This window comes from Notothenia coriiceps, unplaced genomic scaffold (assembly GCF_000735185.1).
Source record: "Notothenia coriiceps isolate Sejong01 unplaced genomic scaffold, NC01 NC01_scaffold00019652, whole genome shotgun sequence".
In the NCBI taxonomy this organism is placed as follows: Eukaryota; Metazoa; Chordata; class Actinopteri; order Perciformes; family Nototheniidae; genus Notothenia; species Notothenia coriiceps.
The window spans coordinates 39,001-52,989 of record NW_011352353.1 but is presented as its reverse complement, the minus strand read 5'-3'; the positions used below and the strand labels follow the sequence as shown (position 1 = coordinate 52,989).

General features: G+C 39.2%; 1 protein-coding gene across 1 annotated transcript in view; it reads left to right on the top strand.

Moving 5' to 3' along the window:
• The window catches only part of LOC104952157 (voltage-dependent calcium channel subunit alpha-2/delta-1), a 39,450-nt gene that overhangs the window by 12,982 nt on the left and 12,479 nt on the right, over window positions 1–13,989 (top strand). The window contains exons 7-19 of the mRNA XM_010778917.1: window positions 35–139; window positions 867–945; window positions 1,254–1,303; window positions 1,399–1,488; window positions 1,596–1,670; window positions 1,759–1,839; window positions 2,177–2,251; window positions 5,659–5,730; window positions 6,095–6,166; window positions 7,346–7,407; window positions 7,841–7,961; window positions 10,442–10,482; window positions 10,564–10,655. Coding sequence (XP_010777219.1) covers window positions 35–139; window positions 867–945; window positions 1,254–1,303; window positions 1,399–1,488; window positions 1,596–1,670; window positions 1,759–1,839; window positions 2,177–2,251; window positions 5,659–5,730; window positions 6,095–6,166; window positions 7,346–7,407; window positions 7,841–7,961; window positions 10,442–10,482; window positions 10,564–10,655 — 1,015 coding nt within the window. The remainder of the gene's footprint in view (window positions 1–34; window positions 140–866; window positions 946–1,253; window positions 1,304–1,398; window positions 1,489–1,595; window positions 1,671–1,758; window positions 1,840–2,176; window positions 2,252–5,658; window positions 5,731–6,094; window positions 6,167–7,345; window positions 7,408–7,840; window positions 7,962–10,441; window positions 10,483–10,563; window positions 10,656–13,989) is intronic.

Below are 13,989 nucleotides of genomic sequence, written 5' to 3'. Positions count from 1 at the left end.
CAAAGAACTGTTGCAATATTTTTCGTTTGACTAGACGAATGTGAGCAGAGCAAACTGCAACAAGATCATTATGCTGTTTACTGACGGAGGAGAGGAAAGAGCTTCGGCAATACTGGAGAAGTACAATGCTGACAAAAAGGTAAGTTGATGAAGCACGGAGAAACACACACACACACACACACACACACACACACACACACACACACACACACACACACATACACACACAGACTGGGGCGTTTGATACTGCAGTGTGAATATTTAGCTTTTATCTATGTGGAAGTGTGCCTGTGGTAGTGTTTATCTGGCTCAGCTTGTTGGATTTCCCTTTAGGTCCAAACTTCCTTGTGCATATCCTCCCAAACTAAAAGTGTATGCAGAAGGCAAATGACGGTTTTGCATATTTTGTGAAACAAAGAACTACTCGCACACACACACCCTCATACACATGGACACCCACAGATGGGCATGTATCAGCAGGTTGAACACACACTTCAACATCACTGTCATACAGTAACAGCATATACATCTTAGATTAAAAATGTATCTCATTCATGTTTTTTTGTAAATGTAGTTGTAGTTGAAATATACACCACTGCATGTTAAGATTATTTCTTCAAAAATAGTCTTCTATATTAATTTATCCAACTAAATGTATGTAAATAATAAATGACATTCAAATGAATTGTTTGTGACCATAGTTCTTCATAACATTATTACAGAAAAGACAACGTTTTCTTACCTAAACTGAATAATAAATAATAATAGACATTGCTGGAATGTACCTACCAAATTGAAAAAGAACTGTTTCTCATGTGAAAGGTTACATCATGTTATATATTGTTGAATTGAATCTTGTGCTCCAGGTGAGGATCTTCACCTTCTCAGTAGGACAACACAACTATGATAAAGGACCCATTCAGTGGATGGCCTGTTCCAACAAAGGTACAGTACAGTTCATAACATACATCCTGGTATTAAATCAAGTTTCACTCAAAACTAGACTAGAACTTGGTAGTCATTACTGTGATTTTAACCTGGTACAAGGGTGGTATGAAAAGATACTAAACATACAAGAAGGGTGGGGCAGTGATAATAAACTAATGTGAGTTTTAGAAGGGGGTAAATGGTTGTAAATGTGACACAGTAAATTATCTTATCAATCATCTCATAAATAACATATTTTTCTTGAATCTAACCTCCCCTGACATTGTGACTTTAACCTTTGGTTAATGTGTCTTACATTTATTTAGGTTACTTTTATGAAATTCCTTCGATTGGAGCCATCAGAATAAACACACAGGTTGGAGCATGATATATATATATAATGTTACACATGAATTAAGAATGTGAAAATCATTAAAGCAGTAATTTGGAAAATGTGATTGTATATTGTAGGAGTATCTGGACGTGCTGGGTAGACCAATGGTTCTGGCAGACAAGCAGGCCAAACAGGTCCAGTGGACTAATGTATACCTTGATGCTCTGGTATGATACACTTTGTGTGCTATAATTCATTTAACTGTACAGAAATAATGCTCCTGCTGTGATAATATTCCTGAGTTGATAAAAGCATTTGCTTGACTCTCCATCAGGAGCTGGGACTGGTCATCACTGGAACTCTACCTGTCTTCAATAAAACAAAGACCAAAGATGACAGGAATGTCGAGGTGCAGTAAACATATACTTGAACACATGATGAGTGGAGACAACAGTGGCAGGGTTTGATGAATAAATGTTTTATTTTGTTATCATCAGCACCAGAATCAGTTGATCCTCGGTGTGATGGGGATTGACGTGTCTCTGGGTGACATCAAGAACCTCACACCACGCTTCACAGTGAGTGTAACATCCATGTGCACACACGCACGCTGACAAAAATATGTTTCCAACCAAAAGTCTTGTGACAATTCTCTCTGGTGTGAGTGAGGTGATGTCATTAGATGTGTTGTTCTTTTCTAAAGTCTATATAAAGTCTTACTAGAATAAAACCTTTTGCTGTTCATTACAGACCCATTGTTGCAAGGTATAATCTTGTACTTTATGACCACTAAAGCTATTTTACACATGTTTAACACTTATTATCAGCTGTTTTCACAACTTTTATCTACAGGCATCATGTGGCTTTCTCTACACATTTTTAATTCCCCACTCCTATGTTCTTTTTTTCCTTCAGATTGGTCCAAATGGATACTACTTTGCCATTGATCCTAATGGATATGTTCTGCTGCACCCCAATCTCCAGCCAAAGGTATGGCATCTGGCCCAACACATTTCTTTATCTCTTGACACAAAGTATTATATTCTGAATATTCCTAATGATTACAAAATCACTGCTTCTGCTCAATAAGAAATATGCTTTCTAGCAGACTGAGCTGGTTCTTTCAGACTGTTTCATATGCCATCTCCTTATTATTTTCATAAAAAGAACAAATTCTCCAGTTAGAGTATGACTTGATATCATCAGTTCTTGCTAGAAGGTCACTCATTACCATGTGTGATAAAATAGATATGTAGACTTGGCAGGGAACTGGCATAAATGTTTAAAAATGAAGGATGAAAAGAAGCTGCGGGGCATAAAGTAGAGATAATGTGTTTGAAAGTGAAAGTAGTACATCCCATAATAAAATTAAATGTTTTATCCATAGGAATATATCATGCTAATGGTGTTTGCGTTTTGTATGTAGATTACTGTTTATATGAAGGAAAAGAGGAACATATTGTCTTATGGCAGCTTCTATTGTACAAGCTTACTTTTAGCCAATTCAAGTATGTTTGATTTCGCAACAACTTAAACTATGTTTATAATTAGGCTCAAAGTGAAAGATCCAGCAAATCCAGCAAAACTGCGTGTGGTATCATATAAAATTTGTTTTGTCTGACTTAAAGGAAGCAGGATTTTGTGTAGCCAATGGCAGGTATTACGATGCAACCTGGTGATAATTAGCCACGACCCCACAAGAGGTTGAAACCCACTACCTTCAGCCCGGGGCAAGCGGGTTCTGACAGGCTGCACAGCGGCCATGTGCTGCATGGGAGTTCAGTTTGTGGGGCCATGATGACCTATCTCTCTCCCCCTTCTTTGAACAAAGGAGATTTCCCTCCTCTTCTGTGTGTGTGTGTGTGTGCGTGTGTGTGTGTGTGTGTGTGTGTGTGTGTGTGTGTGTGTGTGTGTGTGTGTCAATACTCCTTAAAAATGGTGACTGAATCGCAGCTGGAAGTGTTTGTATGTAATTGAAAAGTTGTCTTTCTGAGGAACTTTGGAACCCCAAGCCCCCACACAGAGACATTTTTGAAAACCAAAATGTATCATTGTGCATCTTTTCATAACTTTCCTAGAAAAGGATTCGAAACAGGAAGCTCAGGGTCGCTAATAAATATGCTGTCACTTTTCACGAGGTGAGATAAAGTAGAAGTAGTGAAGATAGCAGAGGTAGCTCCTTCAGGTAGCAGTGTTCTCTACTGTAGTAGATATAGCAGCAGTCATATAGTCCTTGAGATGTTGTTGGCTTCTTCTGCTTTCCTATCAATTTTCCATTTAAACATTTGTTGTTACACTTTGGTTTTAGAAGTGCAGCTTGCATATGTGGGAACTAAAGAAAGTACAGTGGGAAGAGAACAAGGTTGTATTGAGATCAAGCTTGTTAGTCAAGCGATAACCTTGGAATCATTAGAGTGAAGCTGATATGAATGTGCCTTAAACTTGAATATTTTCTAGTGTCCTGCAGGGGGCGAGTGAACTGGCTGCAAAAATAAAACAGATTGCATAGAAGTTTAGGTTAACTCATTATAATGAATATGAGTTTATAATCCCATTAGCTAGTTGTATGTCTTTATAAATACAGCATGTTTATTTGTAAAGTATTGTCCGATTTAGAGTTAGTTTCACAATAAAGCAAAGTATTTTTTAAGGCATGGCCCCTTGAGATTGACAGGTTGATACCACAATTTGTTAGAACATTTACCCTTTCACACTTCATGAAAGTTAATGGTACACATTTTTTATTTTTTCCAATTTCTTGGATACAGTTTGGTTGTCCTTCGCCCCAACCTCTTGTGTCACTTCTGTTTCCAAAAAAACAAGATGGCCACGGCAAAAATGCCACCCTCGAGGCTTAGAAAACACCATTCCAAAAGCCAGTTCTAGACGTTATGGTGGCTACGTCCACTTTATACATATGGTCTTTGTTTGTTGCACATATCACTGACATTGTGTATTCAAGCTAGACGGCATGCTTATTATCCCCCCCATCAACCGTTAGTACAGTGTGTATGTGTGTAGGGCCTGTCAATCACACACTGTCTCATTGAATCAATCATGGGATGGGATCTCAATGGGACATCAGGTGAATAGTAATGCTGACCTTCAGCCCTGTCAACATTTCCCTTGACCTGTTCCCTTTCTTTAATTATGTTTGTACATAGTTCATATTCATTGCACAAATCACCCCAGTTGCAGAAGCATTATTTTAATCTGACATCCAAGCTCACCTTTACAAATCATCTGCTGACATACAGTATTCTCTCTTGTGCTCTTCTTTTCTGACTTCTTTTTTTGCATTTGATCTCTTTCCTTTGCTGTTCCCACCACCAGTGTTCCCATGTTTCCTCTCTTCATATGCTCTCCTGTTTTTTCGTTGTTGTGTATGTTTGATGTTTCATTCAGTGTTGTACCTCTTGATCTTTTATTCTTACTTTTCTCATTTTCATGCTGAGATGCTTCCTCTTCATCATTTTTCTTTGCTGCTTCATTTCATTTAATCCTGCATCAAATGTAAGAAAATGAACACATGTTTTTTATTTAATTGAGTATTTTTGCTTTATTGTTTATTGCATGCTTTTTTATTTTAACCTTCAGTGTCTACTCTTAATTATTTTTGACTTCTTTCAAAGTTGAAATGCATCCTTGCACATGTCAACATAAAATAAAGACTTTTTTTCTTTTTTGAGTGAACAAACGCTTTGGAGGAGAGGCACGTATCAGATTCCATGTAGTGCTGTTTTATAGAGAAGCACTAGATTATTGCTACCATTTTATACCACCATAAAGCCACTCAGTCGTATTGGGTTTTTAAGACAAGACATTAATAGGGTCCAGTGTCACTTTGTATCAAATCTGATTCAGCTGTGTCTGGTGCCACAGATATGTTGTCAAAATACTGCCATATGGCGCCCTTTGTTTTTTATACCACGGATTTCATTGGAGTCATATGTTAAGGAATATGATTGGCATTACTCTTGAATTGAAAATAAAAGAGCAGTATGGCTAAAATAATTGTAGTACACTTGATGTAATTCAATGCAATGCCAGTTCTAAGATGCAGGGTATTTTCCTCTCAATGGCTGATTGCCATAGCAATAACCCATTTCTGAATAACAATCGTAATACGGTCGTCTGAACTTTATAACATTTTACTCTATCAACTCAGCAGGCTTTCGATAGAGTGATATGAAAGGGGGTTATTACATGATAAACTTTGTTTCAAGCAATGCAGGATAAGGCTAAAGGTTTCTTCTGCTTTGTTCACATCAATCCTCTTATTCTGTCATTAGGTTTGTGCGTGCGTGTGTGCGTGTGTGTGTGCGTGCGTGTGTGCATGCGTGCGTGCGAGCAGTATTATTGGAGTCTTCAGACTGAAATATCATCCTTTTTCTCAGAATCCTAAATTCCAGGAACCTGTTACTCTGGACTTCCTAGATGCTGAGCTGGAGAATGACATCAAAGTGGAGGTGGAGTGTTCTGATATATTGAAATCCCCCTGACAAACACACACACACACACACACACACACACACACACACACACACACACACACACACACACACACACACACACACACACACACACACACTCAGGCAAATATTCAGAGGAGGATATACATCCAGGCAGGTATTCGGGTGCCAGATGTCTCATGTCTCCTCATAAAGCTATCATGACAAGCCCCTGCATGTGATTTACTCAGTGTTCCTAATTTATTAGCCTGCGGTTATGAGACAGAATGTTTTTAAATCAGCGGAGACTCACTGAATCAGATCCAGTGACGTTTGAAACACAGTCCATTTACACTGTCTGTTTCTTCATCTCTCCAACTAGATCAGAAAAATGATGATCGATGGTGAGACAGGTGAAAGTACCATTAACACTCTGGTAAAAACTCAAGATGAGGTAAGAAAAAATACTCAAATAAGCTTAACATTTGGGAGAACTTTAAATTAGTTTGGATACTTTTGTAGATGTCGCTTGCCATGACTGTGCCTTGCAACTGAATACTCTGCAGAGATGTTCACTGACTATGTAGGCAAACTGAAATACCAATATATTAGGAGTGCTAAGTGTCTATCATTGTACAAAGGAAAAGGTTTCTTTTTTGTAACGTAAATATACTGTTGCAAAACGAACTATTTAAGTAATTCATATTGAAGCAGCAGTTAGTTTCAATATGTATTATCATATTTCATCACAGATTATATAAAAAAATTCTAAAAGATGCAAACCCAATATGTTCCACTTGTATTTCATGCTCCTACATAATCAAAGTTGTTTTCCTGCAAAAATTCCTGGCAATTGTTTTTAGCAGTACATATAGTATAGTATACTGGACCTATCATGCTATATTTGAATAATATAGTGTAGGACCATACCTATATAAGGCATATTTATACTTTTCATTTTTCAAAATACCAAACAGATCATGCATTTTAGCCATTCCTCATTTCGCTCAATTTAAAACTGCCTTTCACACTCGGATTCAGTGAGAACAGCACCATCTGGTGGCCTGAAATATGTACTACAGCGTCTCCAGCGCTTTCGAACGGCAATGTCCGTGGCTGTCTCCTCCTGATTGGTGGAGTTGGCCCAATAGCCGTAGCGCAACTTCTGTGACGACATAAAAGTGTTCAAATCTGGATCAGTCTGTATCAGATCCGTTGCAGCCCCTTTTTTAGAGATGTGGGTATGGAGGAAAATAAAGAGGGTTGTGTTTTCTGACACTTGGTGGGTTCCCTTGAACACCGGGGACACATATTCATGTATAAAAGACGTACAAAAGTGCATTTTGCATGATAGGTCACCTTTAAGAGATAAGACGTGTAGGAACTGCCGATTATGTGTCAGCTTTCATTGAGCTGAAAACTGTCTTTTACATTCTACCTAGATTTAAAAAATAAATGTTTTTATTTGTCATTTGTATTATTGAAAGAAAAACGTAATATAACTTTAAACTATATTTAAGGATAGCCCCTTTTTTTCCTTTTACATTTTAAACAATAACACATTGAATGATACTTACCTTAACAGTACATAGCAGTTATAAATGCCAGTTCCTGTGTGTATTACCTTTGCCAGAGGTACATAGATCGAGGAGTCCGGACATACACGTTTGCACCGGTCAATGGAACAGATTACAGGTAAACCAGCTCAGCAATTTTGCATTCAGCCTTCATGGTTTATTAATCTGTCTCTTTCACTTAGGACAACTCACTGCCACTAACTCCTAAGAGCACTCCAGATGCTGGAGGACACTACTTAGGCCAACAGGGCTCACTCTCATGTTTCTAATAGCAGGCTTGGCTTGGTTGATGGGAAACACATTTAAGGGATTATTATTATTGAACATGCAGCAAAGCCTTCCTGAGAAACATGGAAACCTTAATCAGCTTTTGTTTTTTCTGTGTTTCAATACATCCTCTTGTATCTCATGCAAATACTCAGTATGTAAAACTACTTCACAGAGCAATTTAGAAAACATTGCTTGCTTTAGTTTCCGTTTCCAATTGCTTTAATGACGACTAAGCTTGCAACCTATCATCAATGTGACTGTGATTATCTTTTTTTCTGCAGCCTGGCTCTTGCTCTGCCTAAATACAGTGAACACTTCATTCAAGCAAATCTGGGGGATGATACAAACAAAGCTATGTGTAAGTATAGCATACACTCTCATGATTCAAAAGTGTTCAAACAAGTCAATCAGATTGAATTTAGCTGGTTTCTCACAACCAGCTCCCATGCATACTTTCCTCGGGTTCTCCTCTTCAGTATCTCCTCTTGCTCCTAGCTGGAACCACAACCACTCCTTTGTATTTGCTGCTCAGATCAGCGGATCCCCACGGTGCTTTTCTTTTGTAGTGTAACCCACTGGTCAGTCGCCCCGCACTCCCACACATACTCATCCACATGCCTTCTTTCTCCCACACCCAGCCAAAGCACAAGATCTTTTGATCTTGTCAATTTTTCTCTTCTCTTCTTATTTACTCCCCTTCTCTGGCCCTCCTTCAGGGTTTGGAGAAGAATACACTTCCCTTGCCTCCTCTCCCTTCTCATTATCACCTCTCCTACCAGCTTTCCTTTATTTTCTTATTCTGCACTCCACATTTTCGCACTGTCTCGATGGCCAATTTCATCTCCACCATCCTCTTATAAAGTCCATCTGTACTTTACCAGATCCGTGTCTCAAGCTAACAGGCAACCTGAAGCAAACGTGATTTACTCAGATTGTTCTCCTTTGTCTCTCTGTCTAATCTGTAAAGTTGTCCTCCCTTTGTTCTCCTACTCTCCTTTATCCCTCTCCCTTCACCGCTTTATTTCTTTTCAGCTTACTTTTTTTTGCTGCGTTTGCTCTCAAGGCTGTCTTGCTGTATGAAACACTTTGGCTGCTTCTCCTAACAGCTCAGAACATGGCTATAATCACAAGGACAAAACTCTTTCATATACACACATACTATACACTCTGGGTGATGCTCTTGGCATTTTGATTCTAATGCATGTTTTTCTCTTCTGTCCTTTCACATTGGAATCTCACAGCTTCCACTTGGGGCAAGTACTCGCTATTCTGTGTCATCCATGTCTTTCTCTTTCCATGTGATGCATTTCCACTTCATATGTGTCTTCTATAAACAGTATTTGCATGATTACATATAGATGGATGGACTCTGAGGTATGAATGCTTATTCATTACTTTGTAGAGGCATGGCTAAACACTTTGATCAAGGGATATAAATGGAAGAAAATCATCGGAATCAGCACAAAACCATCTGGCTTTAGTGGATTTTTTCATATCTTTGATGTGACACCACAAAGCATAAATGGCTAATGGTGCAGTTATTCCAACAGATGAGATTTTGACTGAGTGTTTCGGCCTCTGTATCACTCCCTCTCTGCAATAACGAGTCTGTCACCATGCTATAAAGACTGTCAGAATGTTTACAGGCCTGTTAAAGAAAGTAACACACCATGCCTTGCTGCCACAGACTACTCCGATAAGGGAGTTCGGGACTCTAAAGTTCTCCGTACAGCCGTATAGAGTTTCACACCGGAGCCAGACCACCAATGCCTCGATCCATCTTAGCACTTTCCTGCAGTAGGTGGTTCCTGCAGCCACTTGTCCTTTTACTACATTACGGAGGGTCCCTAGTCAAGTGTGTGTTGAACAGTTTTTCTGTCCATATGGCAGAACTGCTACATGCATACAATAGATGACCTAATACTGGCGTTGAAGAGATGGTAACAGAGAAATAAAGAGAAAAAAAAAGAAAAGAAAGATGTGTGGCGTGGAAAGCAATTGGACATAGAGACACCCTGCCCAGTCTATAGAGACAGAGGGACAATGAATCTGCCTGTTATCTTTTATGCGAAGGACGTTGTTTCATCCTGCACCAGATTTTCACGACCTCGAGGAAACTCAACGCTCAGTCATTTTTTCTGCAGACTGCACCACAGGACTCAGTATATTTTAAAGGAAATGTCAAAAATGTCATCATTTTAAGAGACCAGTGAATGAAGGCCGTCCATGCCTGTCATGTTATTTATGAGATAAGAACTACCAGATAGTATTTTAAATGAAATCCAGAGCAAGGGCAGTCAAAGCATAGAGTAGTAGGTCTATTATGTATTAATATTGTATATATTTATGTGCTGTCCCTTTCATGCCATCCTCCTGCTCCTTTACTGTTCTGCGTTCCTCAATCTATTTCAAGTTTTTCAATTAGATGTGATATTGTTTCATGGCATGATATATTTAGTTTTACCTACTGTGTAAACTATTTACAATGTTCAGCACATTTTCCAAGGTATGGCTCGATCAGAGGATGAATGCATTTTAATCACCGTTTGTCTTTCCTACTTTCTCCCCTCCTCAACTCCACTTGTTCTGGGGTCACTACAGGGCAAGAAGGCAAGTATTTCTCACTCAGTAATTGTCTCATGCCCCCTCTTTCATCCTCATCCATACTCTCTACCTTAATCATTCACATAAAAAATGTCTAATATTATATGTGTGTATGTACAGTATGTGTTTGATCCATCTACTTGTGAAGTGTTTCCTGATTAACATCGTCTTATAAATACTGACCACACCTTTAAGCACCTAGTTTGGATAATCTATAATCTCTTTTTTCCTAAACCAAATGCTTTGTGTTTTCAAAAGCTTTGGAAACCATACTGCAGGAGAGTTTTGATGAGTATGGATACACCTACCTTGCTCCGAGGTGAGTGACCCTAACACTATTGAACTGTCACTGTACTGAACAAGGGAGTTATATTGGAACTGATCAATACTGTTCCTTCAGGGGATACTGCAAAGAGCTGAAGTTGTCACTCAACAACACCCAGTTTGTCCTCGACTTCAGCCAGTACATTGATAGGAACCCCCCAGATGCATGTGAGTCATGCATCTTCTTCACTGTTATGTCACTTGACACACCTGCACAGGTTGTGGTATAAGCTTTCTGTTTGTAGTCATTTGAGTATTTTATCAAACCACTGATCAACACATACATCCATATACAGAATGTAGCTTTGCTTTGTGTCCAGAGAGTTGGAGTGTTGGTGTGTATGCATGGTGTGTTTTACTGTTAGTCACAGCGATACTTTGATATCACAATGGTCAACATTTGAAGGTCAGAGCATCACTTTGGTCCTTAGATCAGTGCGGTCGAAGCAGAATGACATCAGCTTGATTGACTGAGTTTCCAAGAAGCTTGATGTTGTCATGCTACACAATGACTCACTGTGTTTGATTTGTCATCATTCTAATGGATCTCCCCTTTAGTATGGCTTACCACCATCATATAGCTAATGGATCTAGATAGCCTTGATCCATTTCAACACAAGGTCAAGCCATATAAAGATGCATTCATTTTGTTGCTGTTCGTGCAGTCTCACAGTTTACTTTCATTTCAAAGTATTTCTAAACAAAGTTATGGGCATGATTTAAAGGTCACCTATTATGCAAAATCCACTTTTTCATGTCTTTTATACATAAACATGTGTCCCTTCTGTGTAAAGAGATTCTGAAAGTTTCAGGAAAAAAGATTTGCTCTCTTTTTGTCGTGATCCATTTATATAAAAACCTGTCTGAAAATGAGCTGATCAGATTTTGGCCACTTTATGAAGTCATAATGATTCTTTTGGCTTGTGTAACCATTAGCCAATAACCAACCAAGCAGTGGCGGCCGGCCCATAGGGGCGCTAGGGGCGCCGCCCCACCTTTTCCCACATTAACAATTAAAAATTAAAACATATTTTAAAAAATATATATATTTTTTATTTTTAATGAACAAGGTAAATATTATATAGTTGGTATCAGTAAAATGTATAATCTACAATAAAATCTCGTTTAAAATTGTGTTACGATGTCGAAAGTTACTGATAAGTCACATGTTTCCTGCCTGGCCTTGCCCGTGTATCATTACCCTCTCTCGTCTGGGCGCTAAGAGAGGAGCCCTCAACCAGTGCAGCAGCAGCCACTAGCAGCTGACTGTTGCTTTCTGTAAGCTATGGCTCCGAAACATAATTTCAGCCAATCAGCGTCGTCAAATCTGATGATCACCGGGCGCCAATGTAAGCGCCCGGTGCAGGGTTATGGCTAGAAAGGATCCGTCTTGTGTAAAACTCTCGTGAGAGTTTGCGAGTCACGTGGCTGAATGTTTACGTTTGAAAGGCAGCCTTTCAGTTACGATCGTTAACATCAGTGGGCCACAGCAAATGATGGTGAGAAGATAAACTATCTATTAATTATGTCAATTACAGGGAGTGTGATTGTAACTGTGTGTGTGACTAGCTGGATGCAAAGAGGTAAACACTGTCTTTTGTTTCCCATGCTTGCTCTTCAAACAGCCGGGGACAGATACTATATGCCCGTGCTAAATAAACACACACACACTATTTTATTGTATATGAGTTTTGACAGCATCCATCAAACTAGATTTTTTGCCTTAATGGTCTGTTTTCTAATATTTCTGTGTTTCTGAACCACGTCTGTGTCTGCATATAATGTTCGTATTTAGTCTCCTGATTTTAAATGGGAATTAAATCATTTGAGTGTTCCCAAAGAACCGGTGTTCTGCAGTTTGTGTGGGCCTATTGTACTGTTGCACAGTTTACTGTAGAAACTATGTCCAGGACAAGGTATTTGGAAGTTTTGGAAGATTCATAGCTAACCACACTGAAGATTATGGAGGTATTGATCAGTCTTCTCATACCTCTAACATCACCAGAAGTCATCATTTAAGGGGCCATTTCTCAAAATGTTCCTCGTGTGGTTTATTCACCATTACAATAGCCCTACCTAAAATAATTTCCACCAGCCTCTGACTAGTTATATAGTACGTTGAAACACTCATTATTATTGTCTAGACCCTCATTTCTGCACCGTAATTCCTTTACGGTTTTAATGTCAAATCATAGATCATACATCATATTATATCACATATGCATCATAATTTATTTATTACGGTTACTAACAATATACATTATTACAAATCTCCCTCTGTAACCTCAGACTTTACATACATAAGAGAGACTTTGAATAAGGTCGTTTTGAGGATAAAATTGGAGGCACAGTCCCTGTAAGATGAGTTAATTCGGGAGCAGAGCGAAGAAGGGAATAGGGTCCCAGTTAGCATATAGTATGGGGACACAACAGTTCCAGCCTAACAAATGTCAGCTAGACTATGGCTCAGGACGCTATCCTACGAAGTCGGGCCTCGAGGACTCTATTCTACTCAACATCCAAGTATCCGTCTACCTAAAGTGATGTACGACACACACAACAGTCCACGTCGTCGGTCCGTGGACTTTGTTTCTTCGGGTGAATGCCAATAGTCTTCGAAAGAGGTGAGATATTCGAGCGGCGAGACACGTGGACCAAACACAGTACTGTAGGACCAGGACGTACAAAAAAATAGTGTAAAAAGACCCTCGCATAGGTGACGAAACCCAGTATAAGGCACGTTCAAAACCAACTCGAACCTTGGGGATAATTGACAAGGGATGGGTAGGAACAAGTAAGACCAATTAATGCGAACAACGCAACCTCACCGTCGGTATAACCAACTCTTTGGTATTAATTAGGTGGGACACGAACATTAAATAAGACCCAAACCTTACACTCGGCCAACGCCTCCGGCCAACGAGCGTCCCGTAAGTCCGAACTCCATTTGTAGAATAATTGGCGCAGTTCTCAGGTGACGTGCGCCCTCGTTCATAAAACTACCACGAAATAATTTCCACTTTCTCTTACACGACAATTATCAGTTTAATACTTTTCCGGATCATTTGTTGGGTGGAATACCAGTAACACCAATACTCCACCAGCAGATTCACCTTATATGAGGTTTCATCGACGAACACCCGTCTCACCAAAAAAATTAGGTCATTTTTCGTGGTAAAAGAGTCGTATGTGGTTTTTACGTGTATACCCGAATCACATACTACAGACGAATATAACGTGACTACGACACACCTCACATTTCTCGTAGAGTTAAAGTTTCCCGTCATCCACTCCTGTCTTTATCTTGAACCTTAGTGTTGGCCAATATTCTAGTATAATTAATTCTTTTCGTCTAGACAGTCGTCTTGTGTTCTTTGATATATAAAACTACGGGTCGTCTGTTTAGTAACTTGTCGTCACTGAGTGGCGAGTCCGTCAGTATATCGGTCAATTTTTCTATCCTTTCAGGTTGGAACGAAATTACTTCCTTAAATGTGAGCGT